At 46.0% G+C, this 15194-nt stretch overlaps 1 protein-coding gene across 3 annotated transcripts in view; it reads left to right on the top strand.

The window, feature by feature from the left end:
* LOC106565213 (plexin-A1) overlaps positions 1 to 15194 on the top strand; it is a 256630-nt gene that overhangs the window by 153541 nt on the left and 87895 nt on the right. For all 3 annotated transcript variants that reach the window (XM_014132076.3, XM_014132080.3, XM_014132077.3), the window contains exon 10: positions 13234 to 13434. In XM_014132076.3, the coding sequence (XP_013987551.1) occupies positions 13234 to 13434 (201 nt within the window). The remainder of the gene's footprint in view (positions 1 to 13233; positions 13435 to 15194) is intronic.

Raw genomic sequence — 15194 nt, forward strand, 5'->3', positions numbered from 1 at the left:
CCAGTCGACTAATTGGGGTCAGCCCTAGTTGAATGGGTGTCAGCCCCAGTTGAATGGGGGTCAGCCCTCCTCCTCTCCTCCGTTCTCTTCGGCTGGTCCCTCTCTTACGTGGTGACGTATTGTACCGCACCCTCCCTTACCAGCGTGGAAAAGGGAGAACCATATACCAGGGCTGCATCCCAAATGACACCCCCATTCCTATATGGTGCGCTACGGGCCCTGGTTAATAGTTGTGCGCTAAATGGGGACTAGGGTGCCATTGGGGACGTAGACTAGGACATTCTCCATACTATCCCGTTGGGGCAAGGGTTTGATCCTGTGCAGTTGCCCAACCAAATGTAAAGGAAGGGTTATTATAGGGCAGTCGATATTCTGTACATCCAGACCTCCATCGAGTCCCGCCTCACCAGGCCTATGGTGATCTTGTCAAATGTAGCTCGCCTGGGTGTTATCTGAGCAAGGCACAACCGAGGCCGGAGAGCCGGGGGGGGGGGTAATATATCCCCTCTCTATACCCCCGTCCATCCCCCCAGAGGGTGTATTCACCCTCCCCTCCCCATCCCCATTTGACTTTCTCAACTGTCATCTGCCCCCCTCCTGTTTCTCTCCTTCTACACTTTCCCTCCAATTCTCATCTCATTATTTTCTCCACTTATTCCTCTTCCCACTCATTTCTCTTATTCCACATCCCTGTTCATCTCTCTTATTCTTCCCACCATACACTCCCCCCCCCCCCACCCCATTCCAACCCACCCACCCATCCCTCTCTCTCTATCAGTCCCATTCTCTCAAGCCAGAGTGGACCGTCTCAGGTTGCATTCCAAATGCCACCCTCGTGCCCTATGTAGTGCGCCAGTTTTGAACCCCGTGGACCCCTTGTCAAAAGTGGGGCACTGTAACGGGAATACAGTATGTTGCCGTTTTGGGGACACCGCCTCGGTGCTGCTGTCACCGCTCTCTCATTTATGATCATTAGAGCTGCTTTTGTTTCAGCCATAGTAAAACAGTGATTTCCAGATAGAACTTATCTCCTGCCGGCTAATTAGACCATGGAGCAAAAAAAACGGCACCAGCAGTGAGCGTAGCATTGCCCCTGCCGTCCCCTCCTCTCCATCCCTTCTTCTTACCTCTGAGATTTGTCTTCCCTTTCTGCGCCCTCCTTCGTCTTCCTCCTCTCCTCCCCTTTCGAATTGCCCGTACTTTCTCCCTCGCTCTCTTTCTCTCTCCGTTCCAACCCGTCTCTCCCGTTCTCCTCTTCCCTTTTCTCCCACCCCCGTTTTCCAGGTCTTTCTCCCCCACATTTCGCTGCCTTTCACTGAGAGGAGGAGACAGGCGCTGGCCATGTTTAATAAAATATAAACCTTGTCGAGAGGAGGGGAGAGAAGAGATGAAGAGAGAGAGAACATCGCCTCTCCTCCACCCATTCCACAACCTCTCTCGGGGATCTCTCCCTACACGCGCACACACACTCTCACACCCACTCTCACACACGCACACACATTCACAATTCAGCTCCTCCAACGCTCCATGCGATAGAGGGAAACCAGAAACGGGTCAGATTGAGACCAGATGTAAGGTAGGGAGAGAGAGAGCGAGAGAGAGAGCGAGCTAAACGAGGGAGGACAGAAACAGAGGGAAGAAAAGAGAAACTGGCAATAACAAGCCCTAGATTACATTTTCAGAGTGACGCAATTTATTTTCCAAATGTTCTCGCAGGATTAAGAGAGAGAGAGAGAGGAGAGAGAGGAGAGAGAGGAGAGGAGAGAGAGAGGGAGAGAGGAAACGGAGGCGATGGTGGGTGAAGTAACCGCGGCATCCCGAGCCAGATGGACCGTAACTCAACCGTGACCGAGCCGGCTCCTCCTTGTATAACCCTCCGCTCAGCACTGCGGTCGACAACCACATGACTCGCCGCTAACACTAGCTTCTGAGAACATTCCGGACCCTTCCCTCTATAAATGTATGAACGGAGACTTGTGTTTCCAATTCATAATCCGATTTCCACCCCCCTTCAAACGCAATCGCAAAATATCAGGTGCTTGTCTCACCCCCCCCCCCCCCCCCCAACCTCTCTTTCCTCCCACCTTCTCTTTCCTCCCATCTCTCTTCCATTCCAATTCTATGAATCTTTAACAAGCGGATCAGTGAACCTCAAGAGCACGGACCGCTGACAACAATTGCGCAACGTGAACATGCAATGCTATGCAGCATAATGCAATTCACAGCCTCTTCACTGTCACACGGCTCCTCAATAACGTTCCCACACACTCGTTTTGTTAACGTTCCCGAGAAACGGGAGCGGAGAAGAAAATGAGAAAAAAAAAAAAGAAGAGAAGTGGGATTTGGATCCGCTCCCTGAAGGATGAACGGAACAACTCTCCTCAGAGAATGGTACAGTTCCCTCGTCTATTTTTAGCCGTAACGCCCCGGTGCTTATCTCTTCTTTTCTTGTACTTTTGACACGATACAGGCTAGTGGCTCCGAAGACTCCCTTAAGTGTTAGCTTGTGCTTCTTGCTTGGAAGTAGAAGTTCTGCGGTGCCTGGCAAAGTGGCTTCAATGGCGCGACTAGAAGGTAGAGGAAGCAAGGCTCCGTAAAGCAGGCCAAAGTTGCACAAATACGCATGCGACAAATGTTTACTCAACTGTAGTCAAGGAGAAACATTCTGGATGCGTTCAACGTAACTGCAGCGGATGCTTGACCCCGACTTCGTAAAGGAAGTTTGAAGTTTGTGAAAGATTTTAAGGCGTTATTTAATTTTCTTGTCCTCAGTGAGAAGTACTGAATCCTCGACATTTATCCCCCCCTCCCCCAAGCTACACCCACCTCTTTTAGCACCCTTGCCAATCCAAGGAGGACTCTCTGACTGTTGTACTTGAAACGTATTCATTAAAGGGATACTTCGGGATTTTGGCAATGCCCTTTATCTACTTCCCCAGAGTCCGATGAGCTGGTGGATACCATTTTTATGTGTCTGTGTCCAGTGTGAAGGAAGTTGGAGGTAGTTTTGCGAGCCAATGCTAACTAGCGTTAGCGCAATGACTGGAAGTGTATGGGTAGACTAAATTGAGATTTGTTCTTTTTTTGCACACACACACACACTACCCCCCATCCCCCCAGGCGGTGTCTGTCTGTCAGTCACAGTAGTTCCCTGTGGTTTAATTATTCATGGTGTATTAAATGTTCATTTCCACACACCCTCAAAGTTGGCCTGCCTGCCTTAATGGAGACCGCAGATGAATATTGGAAGAGAGGGGGAACGCGGAGTCACAGACGGGGAGAGTGAAGACGCGGGGAAAAGGAGCGCTGGAGAGACTGGAGGAGAGTTAGATGTAAATGGCGAGAGAAGGGAGAGACTGAAGGGCAGAGAGGTATGGAGAAGAGAAGGGTGGGGGGAAAAAATCGTAGAGAATGGTGAAGGCAAAGTTGAGAGAGAGAGAGATTGAAAGAAAGGGGAAGGTGGAAAGAGACGGAGTGAGTTGGGGAGAGGGGGCATGTAGAGATAGAGGAGATGGAGGAGACCGAAGGATACGGAAAGGCAGAGAGGGACAAAAATGCTGTTGAACAAGAGACACGGAGAAAGAGACTGAAGGATACTGGTAGGCAGAGATGGCAAAGCACGCTATGGGACTCTATCCCGTCTTAAGGTTTCCTACCTGCTCTGTTAGGTAAAGGTTTGTAGGATGTTCTTTTTTTAGAAAGGGACCTGCGCTGATTCCGGCACTTTCCATGATTGCGCGGCCGAGCGTCATCTCTTTTTCCTAGATCATCACAAAGAGACAGTATCGCACATAACATGGTTAGATTGAAGAGTAACCTCTGAAAATGAGACTTGTCTTTTGGGATTCAGGTTAGAACCATATCTGTATCTGGACTAAATGATTTCTTCCAAGTCTTTGCTGTGTATATACAGTATATTATTTATATATATATATATATATATACTGTACCTCACATGAGACTCGTGATAAGACGATGCAGTTAGTCCATTTTAATGAGTTATTGGACTCCACAAAGATTATTTAGCAATGTGCAAGGTCACCGTAATAGGCACTGAAGAAATCTCTGAGAATGGAATTCTAAATACAATTATTACTTCAGGATTTTATCAAATGAAGGCAAAAGCTTCAGTTAAAAAGCATGAACAAGCATTACACAGCATTATTCTAAGCGCGGTCAGAGAGCGAGAGAGACAAAGAATCCATGGCTTGAGCCATGGCCCATAGCTCCTGGGAGAGAAAGAGTGTACTGTAGGTATCTCACCACAGCAAGTCAGGAACATAAGAGAAAGGACTATGAATCTAAGACCCTTTTTACATAAGCATCTGAGTTGTTTGGATTCAAAAACGGTGTTGTTGAGCAATAGTATTACTGTAAGGTTAACCTCCAATCAGAGATCAGGCCTACATGCTGTGACAATGGGGGTTGGTAAGTCCAACACAGAGGAGGCTGAATTCCTAAGACAACACAGAGGAGGTTCTTGTATACGGTTGATAAGAATAGTCACTTTGGGCGCTGGGCCGCTCTAAATATCCCATGAACCTACAGTGATGTGTACCACACCTTTTTGTCACCGGTAGTTTCCGCCTGTATAACAGATCATTCACACCACCTCTGTATAATTTGTCCGTCTCTCTCTTTTTTGTCACGCTCCCTTTCACACTCTCTCTCTGCTCCACTATTTCCAGGGAGTGAGGATGAGAATTGGGAGTGGACGGAACCCCCCCCCCCCCCCTCCCGAGTCCCTTTTCGTGGTTGAAAGTCCTGCTTTTAAAAACAAAAAAAATCCTCGTTCCGCTCTCATCCGCTCTGCTCCTGCGCTCCCCTGCACGTCGCTCGGTTATTAAGTCGTTACTCTCTCTTTCTCGTTTATTTTTTTCCTTTCTCTTTCCGCCACGATCCGTCTCTCGCCTGTCGAAGGGGCGTCGTTTCGCAGCTTAATGAGAATACCTCGGCGTTCCACCTAATAGATCTGCCAAAAAATAACGGGGGGGCGGCAAGAGGGATAAAACTACACACGCATACAGGCAAGCTCTAGCGCGCATACATACACACACATGCATACATACACACACAGGCAAGCACACACACTGTGTCGGTCGAGTCTACAGGCAGCTCTAGCGCGTCTCCCCATCAGATGCGAGCCCCGTGAAGGTCAGGCTGTAGTTAAAGATGAGACTGCCTGCTGAGCTGTTTTACCGCAAACATGTCTTCTAAAAACCCCCTCGGAGTGTTGCCCTTATATTGACCCTGTTGTCTCTCTGTTGTGCCCATGTCCGCCTTTTCCAAGAGCTTTGATTCATTGGTTAAGTTCAGAAGGCACGTCGGTGTCCTCGTCGAAGAACATATTACCTCAATACCTGACCACGATAGGAATGTTAACGCAAAGATTAGGTGCGCACAACTTGGGTTAGGCTCGGGTGGAACAGTGGTACAAGCGATTCCATCCCCAACTCTGATGTGACGCCTGCTATAATAGAAGCTCAATGCCTGACAAGAAGATACAGTACGATGCTGTGGGGCCAAGCTGCGAAGCATGTCAACGGCGCTCATGGGAGATCTAGAACCCCCCCGCTCACCCTCTGTCAGAGCCGTAACACACGCTCCCCTGTGTCAAAGCCGCAACACACTCCCCCGTGTCCCCCAACATCGTCCCCAAGTCCCGCCACTTTGATGACCTAGGTGTCACCGTCTCTTCCCCCGAAGGTTTTCAACTAATTTATTTCATTATTTAACATATTATGTTAATCCCCCTCCCCCCCTCTTATCTGTATTCCACCACATCAGAGACCTAATTAATTATGGATCGGATTGGTCTTAAAAAAAAAAAAATTAAGACAGTCGCCTCATTATTTATGCACAATGTTTTCGTTGCGTTATTTATTAACATCCTGTCAGTTTCTCGCCTAAGAACTTATTTATTTATATACGTACACTCTCTCTCGCTTTAATCTACTCACATCTCTAGTTGTCTCATTATATGCACTTGGCCGGTGTTAAAATGGTGTTTTGCTCACACCTGTGAGGTGCAGATCATTTTATCCGCCGACACTAGTTTTCCCTCCACCGTCAACATGGTGAGAGTGTGGACCTATCAGCTGAAGTGTCTGAGGGAGCACACGTTGATGGGAGAGGCGAAATGTATCTCGGACGTCTGCCCGGTGATTCATGCTTCAAACCATTGGCTGAAAATACGATTAGGCGTCTGGAAGTGAGACGGGACATTTGTCTTGTGCTGCAAGAATTGCGGCGTTTAGAATGATCTAATTAATGAAGCCTTTGTCGTTTGAAACGGAAAGGAAGTCCTAGGAACTGCAATCTGGGAGGTTTTCGCCTTATAATAAAAGTGACAGCCATTGAAAACAGTGGTAGGCTGGGGTTTTTTTATGGTTTGTCCTCGGGTTTTTGCCTGCCATATCAGTTCTGTTATACTCACAGACATTATTTTAACAGTTTTAGAAACTTTAGAGTGTTTTCTATCCAAATCTACCAATTATATGCATATCCTAGCTTCTGGGCCCGAGTAACAGGCAGTTTACTTTGGGTACGCTTTTCATCCGGACGTCAAAATACTGCCCCCTAGCCCAAAGAGGTTAAGGTCTTTCAGAACGTACACTTTATTAGGTACACCCATGTAGTACCGGGCCGGTCGTCGTCCCCCCCCCCCCCCTTTTGTCTCCAGAACAGCCTGAATTCTTCGGGGCGCGGGTTCTACAAGGTGGCCGGAAACATTCCACCGGGATGTTGGTCCATGCCGACGCGCGACGGCGTCAAGGGGTTGTTGCAGATAGGATGGCGGTACATTGATGCTGCGAACAGCCCCGTTCCGTCTCACCCCAAAGATGCTCTATATGGTTTGGTCAGCAACAATGTTCAGATGCACAATGGCATTCAATCTTTGCTCAAATGGTATTAAGGGACCTAATGTTATGCCATGAAAACATTCCCCACACCAGTACACTACCACACCAGCCTGTACTATTGACACCAGGCAGGATGGGTCCATGGACTCATGCTTCTAACGTCAAATCCTGACTCCATCACAGGAACCGGGATTCATCAGACCAGGCAATGTTTTTTTTCTTCCCCTCCTCAATTGACCAGTGTTGGTGATCGCGTTCCCACTGGACCCGCTTCTTGTTTTCAGCTGATAGGAGTGGAAAACCAGTTTGGTCGTCTGCTGCAATAGCCCATCTGTGACAAGGATCGACTAGAGTTCTGCGTTCCTGAGATGTTGATCTGCACGCCACTGTTGTACTGCTCCGTTATGTGTCTGTTTGTGGCCCGCCTGTTAGCGTGCACAATTCTTGCCGTTCTCTTTCGACTTCCTCAACGAGCTGTTTTCACCCACAGGACTGCCGCTGACTGAATGTTTTTTGTTTGTCTTACCGTTCTCGGGGAAACCCTTGACACTGTCGTGCGTGAAAAGCCCGGGAGGGGGGCCGTTTCTGAGATACTTGATCTGGCGTGCCTGGCACTGACGATCATACCACGCTCAAAGTCACTTAGGCCACTCATTTTGCCCATTCTAACATTCAATCGAACAGTAACTGAATGCCTGTCAGCCTGCTTTATATAGCAAGCAATGGCCACGTGACTCTCTGTAGAAGCAATCCATTTTTGTAAACAAATAAAGTGGTAAATGATGTTTGACATGCATACAAGGGAATCCATTTGTATGTGGACTTCATCTCCCACAATGCCCCTCTTCTTTCAGCCTGGCTAAGCCATTGCCATTCCAAGGCAGCAGTTAAGTAAAACAAACAAGTGGGCACAGGGGAAGGCCCCTTCAGTCTGCCATAGAACAGGGATAGAGAACTTGGACGTCCTCTACCAAAAACACCACACACACATGTGCACATGTACATTTGTCTGTTTTAAGCCCAATTCAATCACGCAGTGTGTTTTGAGCTTTGCTTTGGACCAAGCTGTGGGTGTTTACTTTCTCCAGAATCGTTTTTCCGGCAGCTGTGTAGGTTTGCCAGGAGGGACAGTCATTGAAAGTGGAATGAGAGTCTATTTTGGCTAAAAGAAAGTGTGTATATGTGATGATCAGAAAGTCTCATTGTTTGGCAACTGTGCAATGCCATCCCCGGGGATCCGTCTTAGCGCCTTTTACTCTTAAGCTTAGGGGGTTTGTGGGAAGAGAAACGCTGAGCCAGTCTCCTTGTGGGTAGCCACCAACCTCCCTCAGACGTTTCTTATAGTGCCAGCTTACCTGGCACTTCTCTTGCACGCACGTGCGCACACTTCTTCCCTCAGCCTGTTTTCATGGAAACAGCCGGATGATGAACTCACAACTCGTGTAGAAACCGCTAGTTCTGTTTCAACGGTGAAATAAGAAAAAATCTGAGCTTCAAAAGAATCCCCCGGTGAAATATGGTTCCATTGTAGTCTGCAGTTTGTAGCCCTAATGCAAGCTTTGAACGGTTTTGACACCTGTCAGAAATGTTGATAAAATAGGATGCCTCGGTCTCTCGCTCTGCTAATGCTTTGATCATGTTTTGGAGTAATGCGATAGCGGCTTCTCGAGAGAATGGGGACAATGTTCAATGTGACGCGATTTACAGAACTCCATGACTGCCATTTGGAAATCTTACTGTAAGCAGTGCACTGGGGTTGCTGGCGTACAGTGTCTTAAGTTTGGATGCTCCGCCAGTAGTGGAACAGTAGTTAAGTAGTGTGTTGACACTTGAAACAAAGATTAAAGTATAACTGTATCCTTTTACTGTTTGGGAAGGGGAATCGGTCACAAAGTCGATAGACAAATGAATACAATATGTTTTGCTATTACGTTAGCATCTAGCACGTTTTGTTAGACACTTTAATAATGTTTACATATTTTCACTACTCATCTCGTGTACAGTATATACTGTATTTTATTCTACTGTATTTTAGTCTACTGTCTTTTAGTCTATGCCGCTCCGACGTTGCTTGTCAAAATATTTATGTATTCATTCCTTTACTTCGAATTTGTGTGTTGTGAAATTGTTAGATATTACTTGTTAGATATTACTGCACTGTCGGCGCTAGAAACACAAGCATTTCGCTACACCCGCAATAACATCTGCTAAACACGTGTAGGTGACCAAATAAAATGTTATTTGATTTAGACTCAACATTGGCATTTTAAATTGAATGTAAATGTAACATTGTCTCGCTGTAAAAAGTGACACTATCAAACCACAGACCAAATATACAAAATGCAGGGCTTTTTTTATATTTTTTATTGCCGTTGCAATTGCTGTTTGTGCTTGGAAAGTGAGAGCGCTGTTTTCTCCGTTTCAAAATTCGAGACTTCAAATGTCATTACACGACTCGATCTAGCTCCCCACTTAAACTTCCACCCACGTCCGAGGCTGCGGGCAATTCATTAACGGCGAGACGCGTGAAACGGAGCCGGTTGTTAGCGTGAACGGATCCATCGCTCTGACTTTGATACAGGGGGAGAGGAGAAGTCAGAATGCAGTTCTGCTCCCCGCTTTCTCCCTGCTTCCATCTCTTTCTGACTCTCCCCCCCCCCACATCGCTCATTCTGCCCCATCATCCTACCCGCCACCATCTCCCCTCCGTCCGTCCAACCCGCCTACCTCCCTGCTAGTCAATTATTGTCAGGGTGTTGTCACCAGACTGGTTTTCTCGCCATTGTAATGCCGTGCTCATGATCAGTTCAGCGTCGGAGCGGGTTCAGATGTTGGAGGAGGCTAATAAGCGAATAACAAATGCACCATTGTCTGGCAGGCCCTGGGGTACATTGTTGCACTAATGCACAGCAGGACCGCTTACTGTTACTGCATGGTCAGGGTTTTCTTCTGGATAAAAAAAAGGGGCTTAGGTGGTGGGCGTGGCATGATGGGGCGTGGCAGTGTGTGAGGTCGGTCTGTGGACGTGGCTGAGTTTTAGAGAACATTTTTAGAGCAGGGGACGGGCAGCTGGCGGCCCGCGGGGTCTCAACTTAATGTGGAGTTAGAATAGTAGAAGACACAAGGTGCAATTTTAAAATGTTGTGCATCAGCAATCCCTCTTGTTATTTCAGTCATGGGTAGTCACTTAGTTAGCCCGTGTCAGCAAAACATTTTTAGATTTGGTAAATTAGTCTAGCCAGCTATCTAAACTTGTAGTAATCATGGTCAGATTACTGTAACAAATTGATTTTGTTAGTCACTCGCACTCAGATATCATATTCAAAATTGCGAACATTTCTTTCCACCCCCATGGCAAAATGTGTAGCGCTGTAGGGAATTAACTCACTCCTCCGTCAAGAGGGGGGACGCTCAAATATTTTGCTCAGAAGGTGGGGCCCCCTAACAAAAATTAGGGGTCCCCAATTATGGCCCCCGAAAGGCTAGGGTTGGCTCTGACTGCATGTGTGGGTATGGATGTGGGTACGCAGAGCCGTGAGCCACTGTGGCCCCTCAATATGAGGTTAGATTTGTTTTGTGGCACCCAACCCCATCAAAGTTGCCCACCCCTGTTTTAGAGGCCCCCATCTTGGTGGTGTATATACATTTTTAAGCAAATTTTACTGCAATTCTATGCATTTTTCAATTCTCCCTGACTATCTAGCTTTTATTTTATTCATTGTTAGTTCTCAAAGATTATATTATATAAAATATATAGGTCCATTATCTTTTCTATATACTTTATCTGGTTTTAGTCGTTGAAGATTTAGTCTTTCCATCTGTATACACACAAAATATATATATATTTTTTTACACTGTTTGGACAGCGGCCCGTCCAAGGATTTCAATGGCAGAAAAATCCCTGATGTTGCTTCTCAGGCTTCCAGTCTAAGCTCGCATCCACTACAAGACCATGGTGCTTGCATACGGAGCAGCAAGGGGAACTGCCCCTCCCTACCTTCTGCTCAAACCCTACATCCCAACCCGAGCACTCTGTTCTGCCGCCTCTGCATTTACATTTACATTTTAGTCATTTAGCAGACGCTCTTATCCAGAGCGACTTACAGTAGTGAATGCATACATTTCATACATGGCCCCCCGTGGGAATCGAACCCACATCCCTGGCGTTGCAAACACCATGCGTTGCAAACACCATGCTCTACCAACTGAGCTACAGATGGGGCCTCTGGTCTCTTGGCTGTCAGCCCAGTCAAAGCCCTTCTCTGTCCTGGCACCCCAATGGGGGAACCAGGTTCCCCCCTGATGCTAGGACAGCAGAGTCCCTGTACATCTTCCAAAAACATCTGAAACCCTACCTCTTCAAACAGTATCTTAAATAAGACATCAGTCAGTCTAACCCTCCCCCTCCCCCATTATCTTATATTTTCCTACTAGCACTAACTTTACTGATAACTTCTTTATTGAGGGGGGAAAAAATGACAATCTCACCGAGCTATCTTAAGAGAATGCAGTAACTGTCAGTCACTTTGGATAAGAGCGTCTCCTAAATGACTAAAATGTCAATAATGTACTGTAGTGAAGGTATGGGGCCAATGTGAGGTGTGTTGGTATGTTTCTCAGAGCAGCTTACAGTACACTAGCATCTCAGGCATAGATGTACAAACCCCAGATTTAAGGTGTGTTGGTCATTTTCTCATCATTTGGTGTACGTTTGTCAGGCGATTTTGTAAGGAATGGAACGACAGGCCGTTTAAAAAAAAAAATTGTTCCGATATCAAGCAATACCAGGCTAGTATCAACCGCTATAAAGTTGCCGCTTTCGGGTTTTTTTTACCCCTTTTGCATGCAATTTTTGTTTGTGAAATGTTTATCTGCGTTTGTTAACTGGGTGTAGTAATAGGCTTTTTAAAATGACATGACGAGGAATTACAGAGTGAATTGCTTCGATGGCATTGGTCTAAAGAGTAGGGGCGGGTTCCTCGTTGTGCAACGCCTGTTCTATTGAGTGGGAGTTGATGATGTAAGCACTCCGCCAAAGCGTGGTATAAACAATGTAATGACTTCATGCGTTCCTTCGCACGAACACACACTCTCTCTGGACCCCCAAGGCTTTACACCCCAGTGATACAAGACAATACACGAAGTGTTACCAGATGGTCTAAGCCATCATCTCATCTCTGGTGAATGTTACAGAATCAATGGGCTTTCTCAAACATTGTCACACTAGTTCATTACCAGACAATGGAGTCCACACAAGGACAAACTGCAGTTCATTCTCTTTTTGAAGTCTTGGGGATGCTATGATATCACAAGTATGGTGCTTTATAAGGTTGGCAGTGGTAACATGGCATTCTGTCTCTGTTGTATAAGTCATACACATGAGATGTCATTTGTTTTTGAAATGTTTTATTTAACTCGGCAAGTCAGTTAAGAACAAATTCTTGTAAATTCTATTTACAAGGACGCCAAACCCCGGACGACGCTGGACCAATTGTGCGCCCCCCTTATGGGAATGCCAATCATGACCGGATGTGATACAGCCTGGATTCGAACCAGGGACCGCAGTGACGCCTCTTGCACTGAGATGCAGTGCCTTAGCCCGAGTGTTACAAGAGTGTTATGTAGAGCCATTATTACCGTTAAATGTACTTTGTTCCAGATCTCTTTCACTCTTTCTTTCTCATGCGACTCGTTTGAGTATCGTGTCAAGTCATAAGCCGACATGATATTGTGGCACAAAGGCTACTTGACATCGTCTACGAACAACCGTTTAACCCAAACCTCTCCTTATCGCCCTCCATCTCTCCATTCCTCCTTCCCTACTCCTCCAGGACTGTCCCCAGTTCAGATAGACACATTCAGACATGACGTAACGGTGCATGAATGAAGGCGTTACTCTAATTCTCCCTCTCTCCTCCAGGACTGTCCCCAGATCAGATAGACACATTCAGACATGACGTAACGGTGCATGAACGAAGGTGTTACTCTAATTCTCCCTCTCTCCTCCAGGACTGTCCCCAGATCAGATAGACACATTCAGACATGACGTAACGGTGCATGAACGAAGGTGTTACTCTAATTCTCCCTCTCTCCTCCAGGACTGTCCCCAGATCAGATAGACACATTCAGACATGACGTAACGGTGCATGAACGAAGGTGTTACTCTAATTCTCCCTCTCTCCTCCAGGACTGTCCCCAGATCAGATAGACACATTCAGACATGACGTAACGGTACATGAACGAAGGCGTTACTCTAATTCTCCCTCTCTCCTCCAGGACTGTCCCCAGATCAGATAAAAAAACATTCAAACGTCACACAACAACATGAATACCTGAATAACCTAAATCTCTCCATTCTTCTCTCCCCCAGGACTGTCCCCAGATCCTGCCCTCTACCCAGATCTATATCCCCGTGGGCGTGACCAAGCCCATCACACTGGCCGCCCGCAACCTGCCCCAGCCCCAGTCTGGCCAGAGGAACTACGAGTGTGTGTTCCACGTGCAGGGAGAGGAACATAGCGTCACCGCCCTGCGCTTCAACAGCACCAGCATCCAGTGTCAGAAGACCTCGGTGAGTGGTGGTGCACAGTTTTATTCCAGCCCAGCACTAACGCACCTGATATACACTGAACAAAAACATGAACGCAACAATTTCTGAGATTTTACTCAATTGCAGTTCATATAAGGAAATCAGTCCATTTAAATAAATGCATAAGTCCTAATCTATGGATTTCACATGACTGGGAATTCAGATATTCATCGGTTGGTCACAGATACCTTTAAATGAAATCAAATTTTATTGGTCACATACACATATTTAGCAGATGTTATTGCGGGTTTAGCGAAATGCTTGTGTTCCTAGCTCCAACAGTGCAGTAGTATCTAACAATTTACAACACAATACACACAAATCTAAAGTAAAAGAATGGAATTAAGAAATATATAAATATTAGGATGAGCAATGTCGGAGTGGCATTTACTAGAATACAGTATATACAGTACATTCAGAAAGTATTCAGACCCCTTGACTTTTTCCACATTTTGTTACGTTACAGCCTTCTAAAATTGATTGATTGAGGAAAAATACAATTCAATCTACACACAATACCCCATACTGACAAAGCAAAACCAGGTTTTTAGAAATGTTTGCAAATGTATTAGAAAAAAAAAGAGGGAAATATCACATTTACATAAGTATTTTACATTTACATTTGAGTCATTTAGCAGACGCTCTTATCCAGAGCGACTTACAGTAGTGAATACATACATTTCATACATGTTTTTTTTTCTTTTTTTTTTTCTGTGCTGTCCCCCCGTGGGAATCGAACCCACAACCCTGGTGTTGCAAACACCATGCTCTACCAACTGAGCTACAGGGAAGTATTCAGACCATTTATAAATATTAGCATATTTTAATATTGCCAACAACAAAAAAAGCTAGGCATGTGGATCAGAGAACCAGTCATTATCTGGGTTGACCACCATTTGCCTCATGCAGTCTTCTTCACATCGAGTAGATCAGGCTGTTTATTGTGGCCGGTGGATTGTTGTCCCACTGCTCAATGGCTGTGCGAAGTTTCTGGTTATCTGCGGTAATTGGAACACGCTATGTACACGTCGATCCAGAGCATCCCAAACATGCTCAATGGGTGACATGTCTGGTGAGTATACAGGCCATGGAAGAACTGGGACATTTTCAGCTTCCAGGACTTCTATACAAATCCTTGCGACATAGGGCCGTGCATTATCATGTTGAAATATGAGGTGATGGCAGCAGATGAATGGCGTCCACACGACGGTCTGCGGTTGTCAGGCCGGTTGGACATACTGCCAAATTCTCTAAAATTATGTTGGAGGCAGCTTATGGTAGAGTATTGAACATTAAATTCTCTGGCAACAGCTCTGGTGGACAGTCCTGCAGTCAGCATGCCAATTGCATGCAAAAAAATGGAGAGATCTGTGGCATTGTGTTCTGTGACAGAACTGCACATTTTAGAGTGACCTTTTATTGCCCCCAGGTGCACTTATGCAATGATCATGTTTAATCAGCTTCTTGAAATGCCACACCTGTCAGGTGGATGGATTATCTTGGAAAATGATAAATGCTCACTAACAGGGATGTAAACAAATTTGTGCGCAAAATTTGTGCGCAAAATTTGTGCGAATGGAACGTTGTTGTAATAAACCAAATGCTTGCTGATTTGGTTTTATCTAGATGGATTTTGGTCAGCGCAATTTCTTTTCTAGCCCAGCAGGGATGCACCTGATTCAATAAATCAACGGGTTGGCGGTTAGTATTTTGACCAATGGTCATGCTTAGAGGGAGTTTGG

The sequence above is a fragment of the Salmo salar genome, chromosome 12 (genome assembly GCF_965601325.2).
Source record: "Salmo salar chromosome 12, fSalSal1, whole genome shotgun sequence".
Lineage (NCBI taxonomy): Eukaryota > Metazoa > Chordata > Actinopteri > Salmoniformes > Salmonidae > Salmo > Salmo salar.